Source organism: Dipodomys spectabilis, unplaced genomic scaffold, assembly GCF_019054845.1.
Source record: "Dipodomys spectabilis isolate Male_0828 unplaced genomic scaffold, ASM1905484v1 ptg000115l, whole genome shotgun sequence".
NCBI classification, from domain to species: domain Eukaryota; kingdom Metazoa; phylum Chordata; class Mammalia; order Rodentia; family Heteromyidae; genus Dipodomys; species Dipodomys spectabilis.
The window spans coordinates 11,958,204-11,985,257 of NW_024870792.1; the positions used below are offsets into that span (position 1 = coordinate 11,958,204).

A 27,054-nucleotide genomic window follows, 5' to 3' on the forward strand; every position below is an offset into this window, starting at 1 on the left:
GACCACATAAGCAAAAAGAAAAAAGCCAGAAGTGGCGCTATGGCTCAAGTGGTAGAGCGCTAGCCTTGAGCTGAAGAGCTGAGGGACAGCGCCTAGGCCCAGAGTTCAGGTCCCACGACCAGACCCAAAAAGAAAAAAGAAAAAAAGAAATGAACTCCAGGAAATGGAGACAGTTTTTCTTTTCTCTTTTTCTTTTTGCCTTGTTTCTTCATTTATCTGTCTTTGGTAAGGGGAGGGGGAAGAGGGCACAGAAATGAGGGACAAAGAATGAACAAATGCAGCAGTGGTACTCAGTTGAAAATGAACTATACAACTTGTGGGCAGGGACAGGAGGGAAAAACGGAGACAGCAATGGAAGGGGTAACATTGTCCAAAAACAAATATACTCATTATCTGGCTTAGGAACAGTAACTCCTCTGTAAATTACCTTTATAATAACAATAAAATTAGTTAAATTTTTTAAAAATGTGTGTGTGTGTGTGTGTGTGTGTGTGTGTGTGTGTGTGTGTGTGTGTGTGCAGGTTCTTCTACTTGAACTCAGGGACTCACACTTTTGCTTGGGTTTTTCTGCTCAAGGCTGGTGCTCTTCCTTTAAAAACTGGTAGGAAAATCTATTCATTGATTTTTAATTCCTTTTTGTGTTAGTACTGGGACTTGAACTCAGGGCCTATAAGCTGTCCCTTATCTTTTAGCTCAAGGCTAGTGCTTTGCCACTTGCACCACACCTCTACCTCCAACTTTTTGTTGATTATTTAGAGATAAGACTCTCATGGACTTTCCTGCCGAGGATGACTTTGAACCACAGTCCAGATTTCAAGACTCCTAAGGAGCTAGGATTACAGAGGTGAGTCAGTGGTGCCTGGATGGAAAATCTATTTTTAAAATAAAAAGATTAAAACAAAAACTGCATGAAATATTTTTACCTTACTCAAAACAGACTCATATGTGATGTATATGCTTTTCACTTATAATATATAATTAAATATCTTAATGAAAATGTTGTTTCCTAAAAATAATGAGGGCAGGCATAGTGGTGCACACTTGTGAACTCAGCTACTCAGAAGTAAGAGGTAGGAGATAGTGGTTCAAAAGCAGCCTGGGCAAAGGAAGAGATTCTATGTGAAAGAGAAAAAAAAAAAGACTGGAAGTATGGCTCAAGAGGTAGAGTAAGACACTGAATTCATTCAGTCCCTGGTAGCATACACACACACAAACACACACACACACACACACACAAACACACACACACACAAACACACAAAATAAATGATTAGGTAAGCCTAATCTCCATGGGAAGTACAATAAACACACTGTATCTGTATCCTTGTCTTGCACAGGGCCCTCAATTTAAAAAACTGAATTCCATCTAGTGACTTACTCCTATCATTATGTCTAAATGGTATTTCCTTATGAAACATTTTCCCACAGGCCTATGGAAACCAAAAAAATAAAAAAATGAAATCCAACAATAGAATGCTAAGCACCCAAGGAACAAAAGCCCAAAACATAAAGAAATATGACAAATAATAAGTTCACAGTAACATGAGAGAGCTTCTATATAAACATTGCAAAATAAAAAATAAATGAAACAGTTTTAAAAATCAAAATGAAATGTACATATGTTTTTATAAGAAGATTTAAAACTTTTCTAAACACTGTAACCACTACATATTAAATAAACCTTAAGATTCCAATACACTCCTGGGAGTTGGAAGGTATTCATATTTTTTAATTAATTTTTTATTGTAAAAATGTTGTACAGAGGGGTTACAGTTACATGAGTAGGGTAATGAGTGTATTTCATTGAGTTGGGAAATGAGTACATTTTCCCCCTACCATCACTTCCCTCCCCACATCCCCAATTCTTCCCGCCCCCCCACACCAATATTGTATAGTTCATTTTCAATATAGTGTCCTGTAAGAAGGTATTCACATTTTAACTTTAAAATTCTTTACCAAAAAATTTACTTCTTTCAGAAATAGAAGTCAAGTAGCCCTTTAAGGTTTTTGCTTTATTTAGTTGGATGCTGTGATAGAAAATGATAAAAGTTCTCATTAACTGATTTATTCTTTCTGTAATATAGCCTTGAAATGTAAGCCTTTTTCTTCTATAAACATCAAAGAAACACACAAATATTATAGTAACAAAGAGAAAGCAGTATAATTTTTCAAATGTATTCAGACATTAATTCAGAACAAATTGACCCTCATTTCCACTTGTTAAAAGCAAGTTACTTGTTTACTCTCCCCAAAAGAGGAAAGATGGCTGCCAATACCAATTCAGAAATTGCATTCGTCCATCATCTGTTAAAATGAAACTCATGAGCTATTGCTCTTTCCCAATTCTGGTGTGTCAGCACACAAACTGCTTGACTTGCCCTCTTGATAGGTCCGAAGCTGCTCCATGAAGCCAGAATTTGGACAGATGGAAGGCCTTGCATTTTTCACCAAAGAAAATGCACCAGGAAAGGAGATTTCTTCAGAATGCATCAGAAAGCCTATTACAATTGTGGCAGCCCTGGAAACTCCTGCATTACAATGAACAAGAACCACACCATCCTGAAATAAAAGCAAAGTTATGAAATATTAATGTAAGATTATTAAATCAATCCATGAAGCCAGAATTTGGACAGATGGAAGGCCTTGCATTTTTCACCAAAGAAAATGCACCAGGAAAGGAGATTTCTTCAGAATGCATCAGAAAGCCTATTACAATTGTGGCAGCCCTGGAAACTCCTGCATTACAATGAACAAGAACCACACCATCCTGAAATAAAAGCAAAGTTATGAAATATTAATGTAAGATTATTAAATCAATTATGCATAATCTTATCCTACTTACAATTATGAAGCATATGTTGTATTTTGTCTAGACTTACTTTATTTTCAAAATATAACTAATTGCAACTAATGAATTTAAAAAATTAATTAATAGAACCAACACTGCTTCCTCTCAGGATTGAAAGGCTATGATGATGTATTTGGAATTGTAAAACAGTATAATTAATAAAACAAAAGTAATGGGGCTGGGAAGGTGGTAGAGTGCTTGCCTTGCATGCGTGAGGCCCTGGGTTTGATTCCTCAGTACCATATAAACAGAAAAAGCTGAATGTGGCACTGTGGCTCAAGTGGTAGAGTGATAGCCTTGAGCTGAAGAGCTGAGGGACAGCGCCCAGGCCTGGAGTTCAAGACCCACAACCGAAACAACTAAAAAAGTAATCTAGTAAAGTATACATAAAAGTATAAAAACTGTAGTTGCTATTAAGCATATCAACAGCCCATGTATATGAGTAAGAGAAAAACCACCTGGAATATACAAATGGAAACATAAGACATAATCACAAACTAAACAGAAAGCCAGAAACAGTACAAAGTATATATTCTCATGAGGAAATTAATGCCACTGGCTTGGACATCTATGTATAAAAATCAGCAAAGCCGGGCACTGGTGGCTCACACCTGTAATCCTAGCTACTCAGGAGGCTGAGAACTGAGGATCGTGGTTCAAAGCCAGCCCAGGCAGGAAAGTCCATGAGACTTTTTTTTGGGGGGGGTGGGGATCCGGTCGTGGGGCCTGAACTCTGGGCTGGGGCACTGTCCCTCAGCTCTTCAGCTCAAGGCTAGCACTCTACCACTTGAGCCACAGTGCCACTTCTGGCTTTTTTCTTTTTGCTTATGTGGTGCTGAAGAATCGAACCCAGGGCCTCATGCATGCAAGGCAAGCACTTTACCACTAAGCCACCTTCCCAGCCCAAATCCGTGAGACTCTTATCTCCAATATGCCACCAGAAAACTGGAAGTGGCGCTGTGACTCAAGCAGTAGAGCACTCGCATTGAGCTGGAGAGCTCAATGACCAATCCCCCTACTCCCCCCCCCCAAAAAAAAAATCAGCAAAGAGCTGGGTATTGGTGAGCTGGGTATTGATGACTAACACCTGCAATTTGGCCCACTCAGAAACCTGAGATCTGAGGATTGAAGTTCAACACCATTCCAGGCAGTAAAGTATGTGAGACTTCTTTCTGATTAACCAGGAAAGAAAGAAGAAAAGAAAGAAAGAAAGAAAGAAAGAAAAAAAGGAGGGAGGGACGGAGGGAGGAAGAAAGGAAGGAAGGAAAACAGCAGAACTATGGCTCAAGTGGTAGTGCTGACCTTGAGAAAAAAAAGAAAAGGGAAAAAGGGACAGCACTTAGGCCCCAAGTTTAAGCCCTATTACTGGCATACCCACACCAACACACCCACACACATATATACACAACTCAGCAAGGAATGTTTTCCCCACATTGGATTACTTTATTCTGGATGCTAGCATCTTAAAAACATTTGTTTATGACTCAGTAAAATGGTTAGATCATGAACAGCTCATGACAACATGAAGTAGAAAAGGTAATCAGACACCAGCACAAGGTGAATAAATGAGAAACGTTTCAGGTAACTTGAAAATAATACTTTCCACTTGAAAAGGGACACAGTGCAGGCCAATGCTGACGGGGCAATATTGCATGAATAATGAGTGTGACAGATCTGATGGGATGGCACTGATACAGCTTGGCCCGCCTCAGGCTGGTGAAAAGTTAATGATCTAAATGAAATGTGGTGAACTGGGAGCACCTCCACAGAACGAGACATTTCTCTCACTCCATTTAGCAAACAACAAAGGAAAAGAATGGGGGGGGGGAGGAGGAAAAGGAAGAGGAGGAGGAGGAGGAGGAAAAGAAAAGACCACACAATATCATTGAAATGATTCATTGGCTTATTTTCTGTTTGCAAGGCACTTTTCTCACATTTATGTATCTGTTCATACAATTCTTTTCTTTGATCCCTTGTAACAAACTGGCAAGTGTATCTCTTTTCAAAGATGACTAACAACAAAGTTAGTTAATAATTTGAAAATTATATCAAAAAAGAAAATCTTAACTATTTCAAATAGATATTTATGATTCACCTTCAAACTTTTTCTGCACAAGGAAAACAAAGAAGCAGTTTCTATATCCATCCGGAACTTCCCTCACTTTGTAACAACAGCTCATTTTAAAAACATGAGGTTTAAGAACTTTATTATATCCAGGAAATTGAAACAGTAGGGATTTTTCTTTGTTGCTGTTTTTATTTTCTTTTATTTTATGTGTTCATTTTTCTGTCTTTGGGAGAGTGGGGGGGGGGGGGGAACAAAGGGTGAACAAATGCAGCAGTGGAACTAACTAGACACTATATTGAAAATGAACTATACGACTTGTGTGTGGAGACAGAAGGAAAAAATTGGAAGAGAGTGATGAAAGGGATGACATTGTCCAAAAAGAAATATACTCATGGGGCTGGGAAGGTGGCTCAGTGGTAGAGCGCTTGCCTTGCATGCCTGAGGCCCTGGGTTCAATTCCTCAGCACCACATAAGCAAAAAGAAAAAAGCCACAAGTGGCACTGTGGCTCAAGTGGTAGAGCGCTAGCCTTGAGCTGAAGAGCTGAGGGAACCCAGAGTTCAGGCCCCACGACCAGACCCCCCAAAAAAAGAAAGAAAGAAATATACTCATTACCTGGCTTATGTAACTGTAACTCCTCTGTATCTCACCTTCAGAATAACCATTTATTTATTTATGTCAGACATTGGGCTTAAATTCTGGGCCTGTGCATTATCCCTGAGCTCTTCAGCTCAAGGCGAGCACTCTACCAGTTGAGCCACAACACCACTTACAGTTTTCTGGTAGTTAATTGGAGAAAAGAGTCTCACAGACTTTCCTGCCCAGGCTGGCTTTGAACCATGATCCTCAGATCTCAGCCTCCTGAGTAGCTAGGATTACAGGTGTGAGCCACTAGCACCTGGCCCATAATAACAATTTTTTTGGGTTTTTTTGTTGTTGTTGTTGATCATGGGGCTTGAACTCTGGGCTCGGGCACTGTCCCTCAGCTCTTCAGCTAAAGGCGAGTGCTCTACCACTTGAGCCACAGTGCCACTTCCAGTTTTCTGATGGTTTATTGGAGATAAGAGTCTCAGGGAGTTTTCTGCCCAGGCTGGCTTTGAACCATGATCCTCAGATCTCAGCCTCCTGAGTAGCCAGGATTACAGGTGTGAGCCACCAACATCTACCCATAATAACAATTTTTTAAAGGGAAAAAATTTTATTATAGAAACTTGGAAATTATAAATGTACTTCAATTAGCTCAAAACAAGTTAATCATATATTCCAGAGAAACTTGTAATATTATTTTCTTTTCCTTTGCTACTTGCTTTGTATAACAACTGGTTTCTACATTTGTGTGTGTGTGTGTGTGTGTGTGTGTGTGTGTGAGAGAGAGAGAGAGAGAGAGAGAGATTGCAGGTATTCATCATTATACCTGGCTTCTATGACTTTTGACTTACCTACTTTTTATGTTATTATTCCTAGGTATCATGTGAGCCTGGAAAATATTTCCAGAAAATAATTGTCATTATATTCCCTTTCTCAAACTCAAAATTGTGATTTAAAAAACGTTTATAAAGCAACTTTTTCCTTTGTGCTTGCTGGTGTCTTCTGCCTGGAAGACCTTTGAGTTTACTGGTACCAGGAAATGCCGCTGTGGCTCAAGCGGTAGAGTACTTGCCTTGAGCTGAAGAGCCCAGGGACAGCGCCCAAGCCCAGAGTTCAAGCCCCACGACCGACCGATCAAAAAAAAAAAAAAAAAAAAAAAAAACTGGTACCACTAACTTTGGCTTTGGTACTAAGACTCTTTCCAAATGAGATGAGGGCAGAAAGTGTATCTTATCTATCTTTGAGTCAAATTCTTGGCACGTATTAAGTATTCCACAAATATTTGATGAGAGAATAAATTAATCTGTTGCTCATTTCTGTGATGAAATATGATGCCTCAAAACTTCAAATCACCATTTCCATTTCACTGAAGACATATAGTGATGTATATGTATATGCAGGCATATAGTAACACATATGAACACATAGACATATAGTAATGTAGATGTAGATGTAGTCACGTACAGAATGCTATGAGACTCCTACTATAGTTTGCTGTCTTAACTACTGTCACTGCCTAGGGATGGTGATCTTTTGAATTAAACATCAGTTCATAATCCTTGATACTCTTTAAGAAATCCAAGCTAAGAACTACTCTAGTGCTCCAAACTAAGGAAAATTTTGTATTTATAATATTTTTAAATTCCAAAACTTATTAATTATTCAATTTCCCACTCTTCTTTTTGAGATACAATTTTACTTGCAGCATGTATATCCCTTCTCATTTTAGTATGAATATAGATGATATTTACCACCTAAGGCAAGAAAGGAAGTTGAAGTGAACCCATGAAATCAGAATTCAAACTGGATTCAAACCTGTCTTTGCTAGGTGTTCCAGGGGAATTATTTCTCTTTATTACTGATTTTACATCCCTCATCCACCTATTTTATGTACATTTTGTAAGATTTACTAAGTAAATATGATGCCATTTCAAAACCTAATTATTGATAACAGCCTGCTTAAAAGCCTCATCAGTGTTGACATAGCTTCAACACCATGCCTGAAATATTTTGTTTGTCTTCTTAAAACACAAAATCCAATGAACAGCTTCTGGTTAACATTTTCATACAATCAAAATAAAGCAATGGATGTTTAGTCCCCAGAGAGACTTCCAAATTTAAAAATTATTTTCAAATTCCTTAATAAATAATCCCTATCATCATAAAAGTATTGACAAGACAAAAAGCAGTCTCTACCCTCTGGTCCATAGTTATGTTACAAATTATTCAGAGGGAAAATGATTACATGCCCTCAAAGGAAATCTAAATACATATTTATATAGGGAAATTCAACAAGTTGGAAATTTTATCTCCTAATCTATTTCAGTAAGGCATAAGAATAGAAGCTGAATTAATGTAAAAGAGTAAATTTCTCAGGAAGTAAAGAGCAATTATAGAACTGAAAGAACTGATGGAGTTAATGAACACTTTTGAAGGAAAATTTTCATAATGGTTCTTCTTAAATTCATCACGAAGAATAAAAATTGCTAGCTGACCAATCCTTTCAAAAGAAAATCCTTTGAAGAACTGTGGATCAAAATGAAGCTTACCTTCATTTTTGCTTGTTCAATAAATTCAAAGCATTCTGGAAAATAAGACAGGATATTGGTCTCAGGCAAATCCAATATAGAAATGTTCTTGTATGTAAACTCACTGAGGAAAGCATTTTCAATTCCATATGCAACATTGAGAATATGAGTCACCTTAAAGAGAAGGAAAAAAAAGATGATTTTTTCAAAGTCCCTTAAGTTAGGTTATATAAAAAGAAGCTGTGATATTGGCATCTGTAAAAAGAAGAAGAAATTTCCAACATGACTCCCTTGATTGAAATTTCCTCCTGGAAGCTTTCTCAGGCTACAATGTCGCCTACCAACAGTCTTCCCTCTGTACATTCATAGCCCCTATGCTTGCTCCCCTAACTTACATAGTCTCCTCCCACTTACATTGTCTCCCTCACTAGGTACTCCAGGAAGTTACTATTATAAGCACTGCAAGCCTAGCAGAAAGCACTTTACATACATGTTACATAAATCAGGGAATATCCATATAAAAACTTATGCATTATATCCATATAAAAACTTGTATCTAGCCGGGCGCTGGTGGCTCACACCTGTAATCCTAGCTACTCAGGAGGCTGAGATCTAAGGATCGAGGTTCAAAGCCAACCCGGGCAAGAGAGACCGTGAGACTCCTATCTCCAATAAACCATCAGAAAACCAGAAGTGGTGCTGTAGCTCAAGTGGTAGAGTGCTCGCCTTGAGCTGAAGAGCTGAGGGACAGCGTCCAGGCCCAGAGTTCAAGCCCCACGACCGACAAAAAAAAAAAAAAACTTGTATCTGTGGTATACGACTCTGCTTTCAATGATTATTCTGCTATTTTCCTTCATATTCTTTACTAGTAAAATGGTTCTTGAGTGTGGCTGAACAAAGAATCATCTGATGAGCTTTTAGAAACTATTAATGCCACAGAGCCACAGCTCCAAAGATTCTGATAAATTTATCTGGCTGAACAGGGAGGTTGGCAGAGGGTAAGAAGATTTTACTTCATCTCTGTTTTGAGCTCCTTTCCTATCTTGTAAAGGTGACTTACGGGAAGTCTATTAAGCAACCTGGCAGGGTGACAGATAGATACCTATAGCCCCAGGTACTTGGGAAGTTGAGACAGTTATGACAATTGAATCCAGGCATACTAGACTGTGTACTACACAGCAAGACTCTGTCTCAAAAGCAAACAAACAAAATCATTAAGAAGAATCAGTGCTATGTACATAGCTTAGTGGTCAGTGATTACCTAGCATTAATGAGGCCCTGAAAGTTCAAGAGGGAGAGAGAGGGAAAAAAAGAAGAATGGAGGGGAAAGGAAGGAAGAGAAAAGGAAGGAAGGGAAGGGGAGAAGGGAGGGAAAGGGATAGAAAGGAGAGAAGAGGGTGCCAAAAGCTAAATGGTTCAGAAAATCATAAATATAGGTATAAAAGTATTACTCAATGTATTTATTCTATTTGTTTCTTAGCATAAGTCTGAGGTATAACCTAGTCTCCAGTTTTCATATACTTCTCATTATTTTCATGTATTTCATATATTTCAATATGTATCTAGCCCTGCCTCTCTTCCCTTCACTACCCTCACACTTACGCTCTGAAAATATCTACTTCTCACCCTTGCTACATAGCTGACTAGACTTGGGAGATTTAAGAGAAGAGCCAAGCTGGGCACCGGTGGCTCACGCCTGTAATCCTAGCTACTCAGGAAAGTCCGTGAAACTCTTATCTCCAATAAACACTCAGAAAACCGGAAGTGGTGCTGTAGCTCAAGTGGTAGAGCACTTGCTTTGAGCTGAAGAGCTGAGGGACAGTGCTCAGGCTGAGTTCAAGCCCCATAACCAACAAAAAAAGAGAGAGAGAGAGAGAAATTAGAGTCAAAGTTAAGATGATTATCTTTAGAAATTTTAAAATAAGGGCTGGGAAGGTGGCTCAGTGGTAGAGTGCTTGCCTTGCATGCATGAAGCCCTGGGTTCGATTCTTCAGCACCACATAAGTAGAAAAAGCTGGAGGTGGCACTGTGGCTCAAGTGGTAGAGCACCAGCCTTGAGCTGAAGAGCTGAGGAACAGTGCCTAGGCCCAGAGTTCAGGCCCCACGACTGACAAAAAAAAAAAAAAAAAGAAATTTTAAAATAAGGTTAAAAGATAGCTATTGTGATCCAAAACTTGGACTCTGAAACAGTCCTTTTCTATTAAGTGCTCAGGGAAAGTGAAGAATTCCTGCTACACAAAGAGATGAATGGAGTCGATGAATAGTGAGGGACATGGGAGAGAAGGGCTCTCCTGGATGGCCTTCCTATTCCCTAGTCCCAGGCCCTGGCATGACTACCCTGCCCTTTGGTCCAGAAATCTCCCCCTGTATTCCACAGTATGGGTTTACTATTGTCTCTTAAGTGTGTTCTTTATGGAAGGGCAGGTGAGTATTTTCAATAATTTGCTATTTTGTATAATATTGAACTTTTAAAGTGGAACATTTTATGTTACATTTAGTATTCTATTTTCCAAAGTGCTTTATTAGGTGGACACCATGTGCTCATGGAGCACCTCATTCTAATCCAACTATTATTACCATTTATAAACATTAAAATTAAATTCCTGAAATAGACCACCACAAGAGAAGTCCTACTAGTTACAATACTTAATCAAAATTCTAAAGCATTGCTTTAAAATGTGCCCCAGCATTTCTGCAGAATCCTTAAATTATTCTAGAAACCTCTGCTCAGCAACTCAGTTTAGTTTTGTTTCCTCAAGTTTTGAATAACAAGGTTGTTTGATTACAAGAGCTTACAGCATATTCTCATTTCACATCACTAGGTAAAACAGAGTTTGAACTACTGGGTCATTAAAAAGGTCATTTTTTGTTTTTTATTTTTTTAGGTTGTGGAACTTGACTCTGGGCACTGTCCCTGAGCTTTTTTGCTTAAGGCTAGAACTCTACCACTTTAATCCACATCTCCACTTCCTGTTTCCTGGTGGTTAATTGGAGATAGGAGTCTCGGGTTTTCCTGCCTGGACTAGCTTGGAACCAAATCTCTAGCTCTCAGTCTCCTAAGAACCTAGGATTACAGAAGTAAGTCACCAATGCCTTGCAGGGTGAGATAATTAAAAAACCAAAACAAAAATAAACCTCTTGATAATACAAAAATTCTATTTGTTATTTTACCCTATGGAATACTAATTTGTTAGTAGAAGCAAGACTTTGAAATTTATTTTACCTTTCTTAAAATATTGGTATTTGAGAACCCTCTTAAGAAATCCACTGTAAGCAGGTTGTTAATGGCTTATGCCCATTATCCTAGCTGTTCAGGAGGCTGAGGTCTGAAGATGGAGGTTCAAAGCCAGCCTTGTCAAGTAGGCCCATGAGACTCTTGTCTCCAACTAACTACCAAAAAACCAGAAGTAGAAGAGAGGCTCAAGTGGTTGTCAGCCTTGAACTAAAATAACAAGGAAGAGCTTGAGGCCCAGAATTCAAATCACAGTATCAATAGAAAAAATGCAATCAGTGACCCTCCTATTCTTTATTTAATTTAGGCCATTATTTCTCATTGCCAGATGGTAATTGTTGGTAGCAAAATCAGTTTAAACACAAATCAGTAAACTGACAAGTAAAAATATCAGACTAGTACAAATTAAGTACACATATATGTATATATATTACATATATCAGGCTAGTAAATTCATTGGTTATAGGCTATTTATTTTCCTTAGAAAAATAATTGTCTTTATTATATAAAATTTTACCTTCAATACAAACTAAAGTTCTTTTTTCTTTCAGTCCAAAGTCCACTTCCCCTACACCTGTCTAGCAAAATTTCATTGTATTCCCAGACTACAAAGCATTGCTGGAGAAAAGCAATACAATTCTGCATTTCATGCTTACCAAAAATTATTAGAGAAATCCCTCTGGACTTGCATCAGGGTTTAGCAACTCTATCTTCCTAGCGGGCTCTGTCCTTCATTCTGTGCCAGTTCCTTCTAACTTTCCCAGTCTTCTAAAATCTTTCAACTCTACCATCTCTTCATAATTGACTTCTTTATAGTAAAAAGAGAAGCCATCACATAAGAATCTGTACCTCTCTCCATCAAATCTACACTTACCTACACCTACACTCCTTCTTTTTGTCTTCTTATTACAAGAAATCATCTGCTCCTGCAGCCTTTTAAAGGCTCATTCTAGTACTTATGCCTGCATAACACTGAGTCCTACTTTCTTGGCATCTCGCTCTATTTATAATTCTTGCTTTTTTTTTTTTTTGGTCGGTCATGGGACTTGAACTGGGGTGCTGGGCACTGTCCCCAAGCTCTTCAGCTCAAGGTGAGTGCTTTACCACTAGTGCTACAGCAGCACTTCCGGGTTTCTGGTGGTTAATTAAAGAGTCTCATGAACTTTCCTGCCCAGGCTGGCTTTGAACAGAGATCCTCAGATCTCAGCCTCCTGAGTAACTAGGATTATAGGAGTGAACCACCAGCTCCCAGCTTAATTCTTGCTTTTTTATGTTCCATTCTTTCCTGTACATGAGCCTTAAAATATGCTCAAAATGCTCCCATATTCCACAATTACAGCTGCTCTCGGGTTTTTTTTTTCCTTCACAAGCAAGACTCTTTTATTTGACATGATGAAAGATCTAAATTTTAAATAGTTCCTTGGATTGGTGATTCATGTCTAATCAGCTCATTCTTTTTCAGCCTAAATCATAGTCTGCCATATATTTTTTGATCATGGTACACATGGTCATGTTATGGTCTATTCCATGAACATTAGTCAGTCAGGTTTTTTTCCTGGCCGTGCTCAGGAATTAGCTTGAATTTCTACATAAAATTCTATTCTGCACCTTAGTCAACCCCTGAAGCATCAGATTCAATTCTGGTTTCTTGATTCCTTTTATTGAACATGCTGTTGTTTTCATATCATACTAACCTTTCTTAGACAACAGATCATCTACTTTCCTCATAGCTCCCTTTTTGTCAACTTTGGTAAAATATTCTTGCCAATCATCATGGTGCTATTCAGACAGCCAAAAGGTTACCTCTCTAGTTCTTAATTTTTTGAAACCTTAATCTAACATAACTTAATTCTATTTATACTTAAACTTTCCAGCATGTGACACTGACAACTCTTTTCCTTAAAATTTTCTCTTTTGGCATCCATGATCTGTTTTGACATTTCTATTACCTTTCATAACTTCTTTTACCCTTTAGATTCTTCTTCCTTGATCATACCTTACAGATCAGTATCACACCACTTAGCAGTTCTAACAGTCTTCCACAAAGGCCTTCTCTATTTGCATTAAACAGTTCTGAAAGTGATTTCACTGGCCAAATGATTTCAATTGCTGTTTATAATTTACTACTACAAATATCTTCTTCCTGCACTGTCTCTACTCTATATGCAAGTACAGTCCATTAAACTCTACTTTGATGGTCTACAGCATCTGAAATTAAAAATGAGCAACACCAGCCAAGTGGTGGCCTACATCTATTATTCTAGCGCACAGGAGGCTAAGGCAGGAGAAATCTGAATTTGAAGCTAAACTTTATGAGCACAAGAATCTCTTATGCGCCGGGCGCTGGAGGCTCACGCTTGTAATCCTAGCTACTCAGGAGGCTGAGATCTAAGGATCGAGGTTCAAAGCCAGCCCGGGCTGGAGAGACCGTGAGACTCCTATCTCCAATAAACCACCAGAAAACCGGAAGTGGCGCTGTAGCTCAAGTGGTAGAGCACTCGCCTTGAGCTAAAGAGCTGAGGGACAGCGCCCAGGCCCAGAGTTCAAGCCCCACGACCGACCAAAAAAAAAAAAAAAAGAATCTCTTATGCTATTCAAGCCATAGCAATTCCATAACCTGACATATTTCTTGACACAATGATAGCAAAAAATTCTTTTTGTGTAAATACTGAAAATAAGGAATAAGTCATATCAGCTGTGTGCAGAAGGATGGGAGGAAATAGTATCAGAAAAGAAATGGTATATGAATTGGTACTCAAGGCATGATACATCTTTAGCAAGCAGAGATGAGAGAAAGTCTCTCTTACATAGAAGAATTACTTAAGTGAAGTAAAAAAAAATGCACTTCCAAGTAAATTTATGAGATTACACAAATAGATTGGGAAGAATGTAGATCCACATATGTTTATTAGATATAATTACTTTTTAATAGTCAAAAGAGTAACAGACAAAGTTGTTAAAAGATGGACCATGGCTTTTTTTTTATTTTCCTCTCTTTGTGTGTGTGTGTGTGTGTGTCGGTTGTGAGGCTTGAACTCAAGGCCTGGGTACTGTCTCTGAGCCTTTTTGTGCTTGCTTAAGGCTAGTGTTCTACCAGTTGAGCCACAGCATCACTTCCAGTTTTTGAGTGGTTAATTGGAGAAAAGAGTCTCAAGGGGACTTTTCTGCCCAGGCTGGCTTCAAACCTCGATTCTCAGATCTCAGCCTCTGAGAAACTAGGATTACAGGTGTGAGCCACCGGTGCCCGGCTCACTTTTTTAAATAAATTAATTATATATACAAAGGAACTTCCCTAAATATAAAAATTAAAATATTCCTTAAAGGTAGGGCCAGACTTAAAGCATTTTTACCTTGTACTTTCTCAGTATATCCAGATCATGAGCAGCATCTTGTGACCCTAAAAGAAATAAATCATATCAATAAATCAAATCAATAAATCTCATTACCTCACTTTTTATTTAATGTATTCAACAATTCTGTTGAATATGTGTGTGTATGTGTATCCAACAACTTGTGAAGATTTCATTGTAATGATTGGCAGTATTCTTCATAAAGTATTAGTAATATTCTTCAGATTTAGATTTTCCACATCTAAGAATGTATCTTAAGCCAGGCGCTGGTGGCTCACGCCTGTAATCCTAGCTACTCAGAAGGCTGAGATCTGAGGATCGCGGTTCAAAGCCAGCCCGGGCAGGAGAGACCGTGAGACTCCTATCTCCAATAAACCACCAGAAAACCGGAACTGGCACTGTAGCTCAAGTTGGTAGAGCGCTTGCCTTGAGCTGAAGAGGTGAGGGACAGCACCCAGGCCCAGAGTTCAAGCCCCACGACCGACCAAAAAAAAAAAAAAAGAATGTATCTTAAAACTTACAGATGTTGTAATAATTACCTATAGGGATTTCATCATACTATTGTTTGAATCACAACAAACAGAAATAAAACAAAACAAAAAGGAATTAAAAACCCTAATATAGCTGGGTGGCAGTGGGTCATACCTTTAATTCTAGCTACTCAGGAGACTGAGATCTGAGGACTGTGATTTGAAGGCAGCCAAGGCAGGAAAGTCTATGAGACTCTTTTCTGAATTAAACAACCAAATAAGCCAGAAGTGGAGCTGTTGCTCAAGTGGTAGAGTACTAGCCTTGAGCAAAAGATGCTCAGGGACAGCACCCAGGCTCTGAGTTCAATTCCCAGCATTGGTACACACACACACACACACACACACACACACACACACACACACACACACACACACACACACACACACACACACACACACACACACACACACACACACACACACACACACACACACACACACACACACACACACACACACACACACACACACATCCTACTGTAGAAGCTGAGTTAAATAAAAAGCAGTACATATTGGTATGTGTACCTGGAGGATCTAGACAGTCATGTCCAACTGAACTGCTTAATCCTTTGCTTTTTGCTTATATATTTTTTCTGTAATTCACATGTTAAATAAAGGTTATTTTTTAAAGCAGTAAAATTACATACTGAAATATATATAGCCTTCAGAACCATTAAAAATAAGAAAAATATTTATGGTATAGATATTTGTTCTTAATATTTTAAGTCATAAGTCAGTTATAAAATATTATATATTTTTATAAAAGCCCAAAATATGTATATCCTCAAGAATGGCCAGGAAGAATACAGAACACAAGATGTAGAGTCTCAGGTAATTTTTTTCTTCTTAAATTTACTTTTTTCTGGTTGCTGCTGTTGTTTCTATGTCTGTCTATAGCCTTGAACTTAGGGCTGGGGCACTATTTGTTTGTTTGCTCAAGTCTAATGCTCTGCCCCTGGAGCCACAACTCCACTACTGGGCTTTTTTCCCCCTCACGATTAATTAGATAAAAGTATCACAGGAATGTGATTTAGTGGTAAAATGCTTGCCTAGCATTCATGAAGCCCTGGGTTTGATTTCTCAGTACCACATATACAGAAAAAGCCACAAGTGGGCTGTGGCTCAAGTAGTAGAGTACTAGCTTTGTGCAAAAGAAGCTCAGGGACAGTGCCCAGGCCCTGAGTTCACAAGACCCAGGATTGGCGGGAAAAAAAAAGGATCACAGACATTCCTGCCTGGATAGCTTTGAACTGGGATGGCTTTGAACTGGATAGCTTTGAACTCTCAACCTCTGAGTAGGTAGGATTATGGCATGAACCATGGGTGCCTGGCTCTCATTTGTATTTTTAATAATGGACACTTCTTTATTTTATAACTGAAAAGAGAGTAATGAGAAAGTCAGACACCCACAATCTGACAGCACCAACTGGTTTGGGAACACTCAGTAGCTTTGAGATCTGCAGGATGATTCCACCCACGCTGCATGTACCATTTTTACAGTGTTTTTCTGTAGAAGTTGCCTTTCCAGATCTCCTACACTTGAAAACTAACTCTAGTTAATAAGCATATTCTCACCTCAGAGAATAGCTTAAATAACACAAGGTTCACAACTCAAAAAATAGGACAATATATTTCAAGATTTTAAACATTCTACTTTCCTGATTTAGGTGACAGTCTCATAATGTTTTTCTCACCTAATGTTTTTCTCATTTTCTTATCTAAGAAAATGAGCCAGCTTTATTTACTTATTACTTTCTACCCAGGCTAGAGTCAAATTATAGTCCTCAGGTCTCAGCCTTCTCAATAGCTAAGATTACAGGTGTAAGCCACATCACCCATTAGTTTTCAGTTTTGGGTTTTTTGTTTGTTTTTTGTTTTGTTTTGCCAGTCCCGGGGCTTGAATTCAGTGCCTGGGCACTTTCCTTGAGCTTCTTTTGCTCAAGGCTAGCACTCTACCACTGAGCCACAGCATCATTTCTGGCTTTTTCTGTGTATGTGATACTGAAGAATCAAACCCATGGCTTCATGAATGCTAGGTAAGCACTCTTCTACTAAGCTACATTCCCAGCCCCCAGCCATTAGTTTTTATTTCATGATTTTGTAGCTAAAGGCCAGGAAGGGCAGTTTAGCCAATATTATCTTAATAACACCATGTTTGCAGGTTGCTAACTAAGCCTAAATTCAGCTTGACTTAAAAGTGGGCCTATTAAAATACTCCATTTTTAAAAGTTGGATCATGCATACATAATTGTTTGTGATACTGTTTTCTGTGATTTTTGTAAATTTTAAATGATAAATACATTCTTCAATCTCAATTTTCTACTATAGGAAATTGTAACCATCTCCAGGGGAAAATAGGTTCAAATAAATTAAATTCAGTAGTTTAACATGCACATCATCTCTTAAGTGATTGATCTCTTCCCTTTCCTTAAGCAGCAAAAACCAAAGTCATGGCTTAAATGAATAATTTTTTTTTTTGGGGGGGGGGGGGTCCGGTCATGGGGCCTGAACTCTGGGCCTGGGCGCTGTCCCTCAGCTCTTCAGCTCAAGGCTAGCGCTCTACCACTTGAGCCACAGCGCCACTTCCGGCTTTTTTCTTTTTGCTTATGTGGTGCTGAGGAATCGAACCCAGGGCCTCAGGCATGCAAGGCAAGCGCTCTACCACTGAGCCACCTTCCCAGCCCCCCATTTTTCTTTTTTTAACCCAACACTTTCATTATGATAAACATTTATCAACAGCAGATGCTTTGATAATTTTTACTAAACACACACACAGACACAAATCCCAAACAGAAAAGGTGATACATTAGAGCTGGCGACCACATTTTCAAAGTGACTTTCAAAATATGATTATGTAGACACAAATTAATATTCTTGAGTCAAGAAAAATATAACATGTATTTTCTGCTTTTCTGAACAATGTGAAATTAAATAACTATTAACAGTATAGGGAAATAAGTGAAAGGTGAATAAAAACAGACCTCAGAAAATCAGCTTGTTAACATATAATACTTAGAAATATTCAGTTCAAGTCAATTCTAAGCTCCAGATACACACATAAACTCATTTGCAATTGTATATGGACGCTGTATGTTGCAGCTATGTGTTAAGATTTTTTTTGGGGAGGGGGGGGGAGTCGGTCGTGGGGCTTGAACTCTGGGTTTGAGCGCTGTCCCTGCATTCTTCAGCTCAAGACAAGTACTCTACCACTTGAGCCACAGCACCATTTCCGGTTTTCTAGTAGTTTATTGGAAATAAAGAGTCTCACAGACTTTCCTGCCCGGGGCTGGTTTTGAACCTCGATCCTCATATCTCAGCCTCCTGAGTAGCTAGGATTACAGGCGTGAGTCACCAGCGCCCAGTCAAGATGTTAAGATTTTAAAGGGGAAGCAAGGAGCTGGTGGCTCACGTCTTTAATTCTAGCTACTTAGGAGGCTGAGGCCTAAGGATCTTGGTTCTAAGTCAGCCCAGGCAGAAAGTTCATGAGACTCTTATCTCCAATTAACCACCAAAAAGCAGGATATGAAGCTGTGGTTCAAGTGAAAGAGCACTAGCCTTGAGCGAAAAAAGCTAAGGAACAGGGCCCAGGTCCTGAGCCCAAGCCCCAGTACACACACACACACACACACACACACACACACACACACACACACACGCAAGCACACCCGCGATAAGACGATCAGACACACAACTACAAAATAGAAGCCTAAAACGCCACCAGAAAGGAAAAGAAAAATCTCCTTAAAACTCCAGAAACTCTCACCCAGAGACGTGACCATAGGAGGCATGCGCTGCACGTGGTTTGTAATAAACAGCCAAGCAGGCACACACTAGATCGGTGTGTATCACTTGTAACACTTTCACTTGTCTTGCCTGAGAAAACCAGTTTTTAATTTTTAAAAGCCTGTAGCTTTTCTTAATGCAACGAAACAGAAGATCAGCATTAGAAAAGTAGGGGGAAAGTTATTCGAAAAATTCAAGGCCAAAGTGCTATTTAGGCTCCAGGCCTATCTTAAGAGGTACACTGAGAGTTTCCAGCTGGTTAGTGTAGGTTTCACATACAAAAAAGGAAACCTTTCAGCTTCTCGGCAGGACGGCTGGTGGTTCAGGCAGTTACGCTTCGGGGAGGTGTGCGGAGGGGGGAGAGACAGCCATCCAGCTAAAAGCTCAACCACCGTTGCAAGTTGGCATACTCACCTAGAAGCAACCAAGGCTTAACAACGCCAACCTGCAGGTCCAAGCTGTGGTCCTGCACGTAACCACAACCACCCCCTCCGCTCGGCTCCACTTCCTCCACCACCTGCATTCGAGCATCTTTCCACGTTTCTATAATTTTCTTTCCAGTTAGCGTCGTCACCCTGGTGCATTGCTTCCTGAGGTTATTCCGGGAGAACGCTTTAATTTCCTGGTTAAGAGAGTGCATCACATGAGCGGTGGCGAGCACAGCGAGCGCCAGCAATTAGCCCGGCCGCGGGGACGCACAACCCGGCAGGTGACCGCAGCAGCCGCGCTGCGCCGGGAGCCAGACGCCTAACTCGGTCTTTCACAGTATGACTGTGTAAGGCGAGCTTTGATTGGTCACTGAGAAGCCAGCGCCGATTGGGTGATGCTTCTTCTTCCTTCTGACGTAAAACCTGTTTACACACACACACACACACACACACACATTTACACACCAGCCCAGCAGTAATCTGCATGGTTTAGTGATGTTCTGGTTTCAATCTACCTTAATTATACAGACAGACAGGATGGTAAAATGCAAGATTTAATTTGGCGAGAGGATTGATCTTTCCAAGGTTTATAAAGGCAGTGGTTTTCTGGAAAGTTCGACTGGTGTCACTTTATGGTAGTGACCGCTAATGATAATTGGTTATCCTTCCTGATTCCATGTTATCCTGATCGAATGAGGCCAGTGGCACCAGAGGCCTCCCTACCAGTCCTGCCTTCCTGCCGGCCTGCCCTAGGTCTACCTTGGGAAACGTTTGGCTTTCTCTCTACTGTTACCACCAAGAGCAACGCTTACTAGGTCAAACTAACAGAACTTTTGTGAGGCAGCAATTTAAATAAAGCCTGAAGAAGACACACTAACTTTAAAAATCATGTATGCCGCCGGGTGCCAGTGACTCACGCCTGTAACCCTAGCTACTCAGGAGTCTGAAATCTGAAGATCCAGGTTCATAGCCAGCCTGGCATAAAAGTCTGTGAGACTCTTAACCAATAAGCCACCAGGAAACCGGAAATGTTGCTGTGGCTCAGCGATAGAGCACTGGCCTTGAGCTGATGAACTGAGGAACAGAGTTCAAGCCCCATGACCGACAAAAAAAAAGTATGCTTGTATACATAGATATAGATAGATTATTATCAAGTCTTAATTTTGTTTTTGTATTTTCTGAGTTTTTACCTGCTGAAGTACTACTGTAGAGCTAATGAAATAAATTATTATTAAGGAAGTGTCATATATATATATATATATATATATATATATATCACTGCAAGTCTTTCTATACAGAGTGGGGAAAAGTTAAGTGTGCAAACAGCCAAATTTCCAAAGCATAAATATAATAGAATTCAGATTCTAATTACAAAAAAAAAAGAATTTTCTTTGCAAAAGACATATTTCTTCAACAGGAATTGTCCTAACCTTTGTTAAAATAAATCACAATTTAAGCAAACATGCATAAAGTGGAAAAATTGCAGTTAACAAAAACTCTTAGTATATTAATTTTTGTTGTTATTGTTGTTGTTTTGCCAGTCCTGGGGCTTGTGAAATCAGGGCCTCAGCGCTGTCCCTGGCTTCTTTTTGCACAAGACTAGCACTCTACCATTTTAGCCACAGCGCCACTTCTGGCTTTTTCTGGTACTTTTTTATGTGATACTTAGGAATCGAACCCAGGGCTTCATGCACTCTAGGCAAGCACTCTACACTGAGCCACATTTCCAGCCCTCTTATTACATTAGTTGTACAAGGGAAGTTTCATGTGACATTTCCACATATTTCCCTAATCACACTCTTCTCCTCTATTACTCTCTTCCTCTTCCTTCTCAATTTTTTTTAATTGTGAAAATACAGAGGGGTTACAATTACATGGGCAAGATAATGAGTACATTTCTTATCTAGCATTTTAGCCTCCTTCTTTGTTTCCCCTTCTCAGCCTCCCCTGCCCCCCCACCCAATTCCTCCTCCCCCCCAAAGTTGTAAAGTTCATTTTTCCACATAACTGACTTGTACATCTCATTGTTGCAATGGTTCCACCTGTATCCCTATTTAAACGATTTGTTTTTTCCCTTCCCCTCCACAAATTATACCTACCTCAAATACAGTGAAAGCAGGAATTATACCGTGGGGGAGGGACATACAAAGCAACAAAGAAATAATCTTTTTTTCGGGGGGAGGGGGGGTCCAGTAGTGGGGCCTGAACTCTGGGCCTGGGCATTGTCCCTCAGCTCTTCAGCTCAAGGCTAGCGCTCTACCACTTGATCCACGGCGCCACTTCCAGCTTTTTCTTTTTGCTTATGTGGTGCTGAGGAATCGAACCCAGGGTCTCAGGCATGCAAGGCAAGCGCTCTACCACTTGTAATGCCAAGGTCTCAGGACCCCCCACAAGAAGACCACCGAGAGTCAGACTCTACAGCTGTTTTATTTAGACAGGTTGCAGCTCTGGCCTCTTCCTACACTCTGACACAGCAGAGCCCAGGAGGAGAGCCCCGAGCTAAGGATTTGCAGGTCTTATAAAGGCACACAATCAACCAAGTGTTTTGATTATCACCACGTGTTGCTTTGCTAGACAGAAACAAGCAACACATGGTGGTCACTGCCTCAAACTTTAACCTTTCACACTGAGCCACCTTCCCAGCCCCCCAAAAATAATCTTATAAATATGTTAGAAACAATCGCATGAAAGAAAAAAACATTTGAATACATATCTTAGGGTTCATTTCCCTAACATCAATTTATCTGACAATTTCTGCTTGACTCAGACATATACTAGTTATTGCAAATAAGGGAAACCATGGGACCTAAGTTTCTTTGGGCCTGGCTTACTTCACTTAATATAATTTTCTCCAAGTCTTTCCATTTCCTAACAAATGGGGCAATGTCATTCTTTCTGATGGAGGCATAGAATTCCATTGTGTATATATACCACATTTTTTTGATCCATTCATCTACTGAGGGGCATCTGGGTTGGTTCCATATCTTTTTTTTTTTTTTTTTTTATTTTATTTGAGAACATACTGTACAGAGGAGTTACAATTACATGGGCAGGATAATGCATACATTTCTTACCAAGCATTGCAGCCTCCTCCTTTGTTTACCCTTCACCTCCCTTCCCAGCCTCCCCCCTCCCCCCCACCCAATCATACCCCCCCCACACACCGACATTGTAAAGCTGGTTTTGACATGACATTTTGTACTTCTCATTGTTGCAACAGGTCCACCTGAATCCTTAAACGACTTGTTTGTCCCCATCTCCTCCACATGTTATACTGACATCAAATATAGTGAAAGCGGGGGTTACACTGTGGGGGAGGGACATACAAAGCAACAAAGAAATAATCTTATAAATGCGTTAGAAACACATGCATGAAAGAAAAAAATATTAAAATACATATCTAAGGGTTCGTTTTCCTAACATCACATTATCTGACCTTTTCCGCTTGACTCATACATATACTAGATATTGCAAATAAGGGAAACCATGGGACCTATGTTTCTTTGGGCCTGGCTTACTTCACTTAATATAATTTTTTCCAAGTTTTTCCATTTCCTAACAAATGGGGAAATGTCATTCTTTCTGATGGAGGCATAGAATTCCATTGTGTATATATACCACATTTTCTTGATTCATTCATCTACTGAGGGGCATCTGGGTTGGTTCCGTATCTTAGCTATGGTAAATAATGCTGCAATAAACATAGTTGTGCTGGTAGCTTTAGTGTGGCCTTGTTTGTGATCATTTGGGTAAATGCCTAAAAGTGGGATTGCTGGGTATAGGGGAGCTCTATGTGGAGTCTTTTGAGGAACCTCCATACTGCTTTCCAAAGTGGTTGAACAAGTTTACCCTCCCACCAACAATGCAGTAAGGTTCCCTTCTGTCCACATCCCCTCCAGCATCTGTTGTTATTAGAGTTCTTGATTATAGCCATTCTAACTGGAGTGAGGTGGTATCTCAATGTTGTTTTGATTTGCATTTTATGGCTAGGGAGGTTGAACATTTCTTCATGTGTCTATTGGCCATTCTTCTTTCCTCTTCAGAGAAGTTTCTCTTTAAGTCTTTAGCCCATTTATTTATTGGGCAGTTGTTTCTTTGAAGATTTGTTGTTGGGGGAATTTAATTTTTTGAGTTCCAGGTATATTTTAGATATGAGACCATGTCTGTTGTATGGCTAGTGAAGATCTTCTCGCAATCCGTGGGCTTTCTATTGATCTTGCTAACTATGTCCTTTGCCATGCAGAAGCTCTGCAACTTCATGCAATCCCATTTGTCCAACCTTTCTTTGATTTGTTGTGTTTCCGGGTCTCTATTCAGAAAATTTCGGCCTGAACCAAGGAGACCTAGGGTTTCTCCTATTCCATCCTGTAATGTTTTCAGAGTGTCTGCTTTGACTTCAAGGTCTTTGATCCATTTGGAGGTGATTCTGGTGCAGGGTGATATATAAGGATCTAGCTTTAGTTTTCTACATGTAGTTAACCAATTTTGCCAGCACCATTTACTGAAGAGGCTGTCTTTCTTCCATTCTATTGTTTTAGCTCCCTTATCGAAGATTAGATGGCTATAGGTCTGTAGGTTCATTCCTGGGTTTTCAATTCTATTCCATTGGTCCTGAGGTCTATTCTTGTGCCAGTACCAAGCTGTTTTGATTACTATGACTTTGTAGTAGAGTTTGAAATTTGGTATTGATATTCCTCCAGCAGTGTTCTTTCTGTTGAGGATCGTTTTAGCTATTCGGGGTCTTTTATTATTCCATATGAATTTTTGGATTGCCTCTTCTATTTCCTTGAAGAATGAGGATGGAATACTGTTAAGTATCGCATTGAATTTGTAGATAGCCTTGGGAAGTATCGCCATTTTCACGATGTTGATCTTTCCAATCCAGGAGCATGGGAGTTTTTGCCACTTTCTAAGTTCTGTTTTGATTTCTTTTTTCAAGTTTTTAAAGTTTTCATCATAGAGGTCCTTCACTTCTTTGGTTAAGTTAATTCCTAGGTATTTTATTTTTTGTGGGGCTATTATGAATGGAGTTGCTTTTCTAATTTCAGCCACACTTTTCTCATTGTTGGCATACAGAACAGCCATTGATTTTTGAGGTTTAATTTTATACCCTGCTACTTTGCCAAAGTTTTGAATCAGTTTGAGTGATTTGGGAGTGGATGTGAGATTCTGTGGGAATACAAGATCATGTCATCTGCAATGAGGAGATTTTTTACTTCTTCTTTCCCTATTTGGATCCCCTTTATGTTTGCATCTTGCCTAGTTGCTGTAGCTAGGCATTCTAATACCAGATTGAAGAGCAGTGGAGACAGTGGACAACCTTGTCTCCTTCCTGAGTTAAGAGGAAATGGCTTTAGTTTGTCACCAGTAAGTACAAGGCTGGCTGTAGGTTTGTCATATGCAGCCTTTATTATATGAGGAATGTTCCATGGATTCCTAATTTTTCCAGAATCTTCATCATAAAGGGGTGTTGGATCTTGTCAAATACTTTTTCTGCATCTATTGAGATAACCATGTGGTTCTTATCCTTGCTCCTGTTGATGTGATGAATTATATTAATTTATTTGCATATATTGAACCAGCTTTGCATCCCTGAAATGAATCCTGTTTGATCGTGGTGTATGGTTCTTTGGATGAATTGTTGAAGTCGATTGGCCAAAATTTGGTTGAGAAGTTTTGCATCAATGTTCATCAAAGAAATGGGTCAGTAGTTCTCTTTCTTTGATGAGTCCCTGCCTGGTTTTGGAATGAGGGTTATGATGGCTTCATCAAACAATTTCAACAGATGTCATCATTCTATTTCCAAATATGTAAATAAACTATTTCAATTATATTCATCCACACCTACCTGTCTGGTACCCAGTCCCCAGTCTAACTTTCCTGTTTTATTATTTTATTTTGTAGTGTATATTTTACCAAGAGTTTTACCACAACGTTACTGACATGATTTTTTTTGTCAGTTGTGGGGCTGAACTCTGGGCCTGGGCACTGTCCCTCAGCTCTTCACCTCAAGCCTACCACCCTACCACTTCTGGCTTTTCTCTGCCTATGTTGTGCTGAGGAATTGAACTCAGGGCATGCAAGGCAAGCACTCTACCACTGAGCCAACTTCCCAGCCCTGACATGAATATTTTGTATTTTACTCAGAAAAATCTTCTCTGTTGCTGTTTTCCCACCCCTACAACTCCCTACTAATCAGCAGCTTTCCTTGAGACTCCTTATGCCGTCTTTACATTGCAACTATGTGAAGATGGCAAAGGAATCTCAATGTAGTTCATCTGCAGTATATTTCAAAAATTACTCCCCCCTTTCCCCTCCCCTCTTTCATCTCTACAGTTTCATCGTTAGACTCTCTTATTGTTATTGTTGTTGTTTTGCCAGTTGTGGGGCTTGAACTCAGGGCTTGGGCTCTGTCTCTGAGCCTCTTTGTGTTCAAGGCTAGCACTCTACCACTTGATCCATACAGCCACATCTGGCTTTTTCTAAGTAGTTTATTGGAAATGAGAGTCTTACAGACTTTTATGCCTGGGCTGACTTAGAACTGTGATCCTCAGATCTCAGCCTCCTGAGCAGCTAGCATTACAGGCCAGATTAATTCCCAGCTCACACTTAGAATTTTAGGTGAATGTGTGTGTGTGTAAACATGCTGAAACATCATTTAAATGAAAAAGAAATGTCAAGCAAATAAGGGAAGAGAGTAAAAGGTAATGCGCTCTTTGCTGTAGGTTTGTGAGAGAAATCCTCTCTGATAATGTGCAATTTTAAGAGACTTTAGTCACAAGCAGAAGCCAGCCTTGTAGATATATGTAGGAAAGTAGGAAAGAAGGAAGTATCTAAATCTAAATACTTAATGCCTACATGCTTTACTGGGAAGTGAGACAGGTATACCTGTTGGTAGTTAGCATGCAGACAGTGAGAAAGCTTCAAGAAATAGTGAGGTAGCTAATATGGCTTTAGAAAAATGAGTTAGTAGAAGACTTGAAGGAGATGAAGACAAAATGGGAAAGAACTTTAGATTGCATTCTGAATGAGATGGAAAGCCAATGGAGAAAACTTGGAGGCACTGTGATATGATAGAGACCTGTGTTAACCAGGTCCCTCTTGGGTGAAACCTGTTCTCTCCACTCCTGGGTATATGGCTGAGTGTTGACAGTCTGATCAAAGATCGCCTCAGCAACAGAAGGTTACTTGTAGAGGTTGTGCTCCTCAATGTAGAGACCACATCCATGAGTGATTGATCAGTGAGTATAGAGGCCTGGCCATTCACAGACCAACTTGGAACAACTCTAAAGGGAAATTCTAGCTCTGACTGGCTAAATCTGTCATCAGTTCTCCGTAACTAGTGACTTTTCCTCTATTCCAAGTCCTGCTTCATTCTTCCCTTCCACAAGTGGTTTTCCCAAGACACTCCTTTAAAAATAACTGCATGCTACACTCTGCCTCAGTCTGCTTCCAAAGAAACCCAATCTGTGACAAGTGATATGGTATTGCTTATACTGTACAAAGATTTTTCTGGCTTTTGTAAGGAGTGGGAGGGGACAGATTAAAGTAGGGAGACTATTGTCATGTTTTGGGTGGAAGATGACAGTCACTTGGGCAGCAGAGATGGTGGCATAGTCTAGATACACATGGTCCTCAACTTAGGATAGAATCTTATCCCAGTAAGTTCATCACATTATGAAATGTTGTGAGTTGAAAAT

The 27,054-nt window shown here is 39.6% G+C and overlaps 1 protein-coding gene and 1 long non-coding RNA gene across 2 annotated transcripts; one reads left to right on the plus strand and one right to left on the minus strand.

Moving 5' to 3' along the window:
• Positions 1-802: 802 nt before the first annotated feature.
• LOC122115009 lies at positions 803-2,590 on the plus strand. Its single transcript, XR_006148680.1, has 2 exons — positions 803-844; positions 2,390-2,590. It is a non-coding gene; the product is annotated as an uncharacterized LOC122115009 (long non-coding RNA).
• Dusp19 (dual specificity phosphatase 19) lies at positions 2,276-19,650 on the minus strand. Its single transcript, XM_042688304.1, has 4 exons — positions 19,341-19,650; positions 14,614-14,660; positions 8,053-8,205; positions 2,276-2,559 (listed from the first exon to the last, which is right to left on the minus strand). Exons 1-4 carry the CDS (start codon positions 19,564-19,566, stop codon positions 2,320-2,322), a joined length of 666 nt encoding a protein of 221 aa, XP_042544238.1. The 5' UTR covers positions 19,567-19,650; the 3' UTR covers positions 2,276-2,319.
• Between the last annotated feature and the right edge of the window lie 7,404 nt (positions 19,651-27,054).

Excerpts from the sequence above, each read along its gene's own strand:
- Dusp19 (XM_042688304.1), bottom strand. The coding sequence starts at position 19,566 with ATGCACTCTCTTAACCAGGAAATTAAAGCGTTCTCCCGGAATAACCTC. Across the intron at positions 14,661-19,340 it reads TAAGCCTTGGTTGCTTCTAG|GGTCACAAGATGCTGCTCAT; the intron begins GTGAGTATGCCA and ends TATTTCTTTTAG. Across the intron at positions 8,206-14,613 it reads ATATACTGAGAAAGTACAAG|GTGACTCATATTCTCAATGT; the intron begins GTAAAAATGCTT and ends CTTCTCTTTAAG.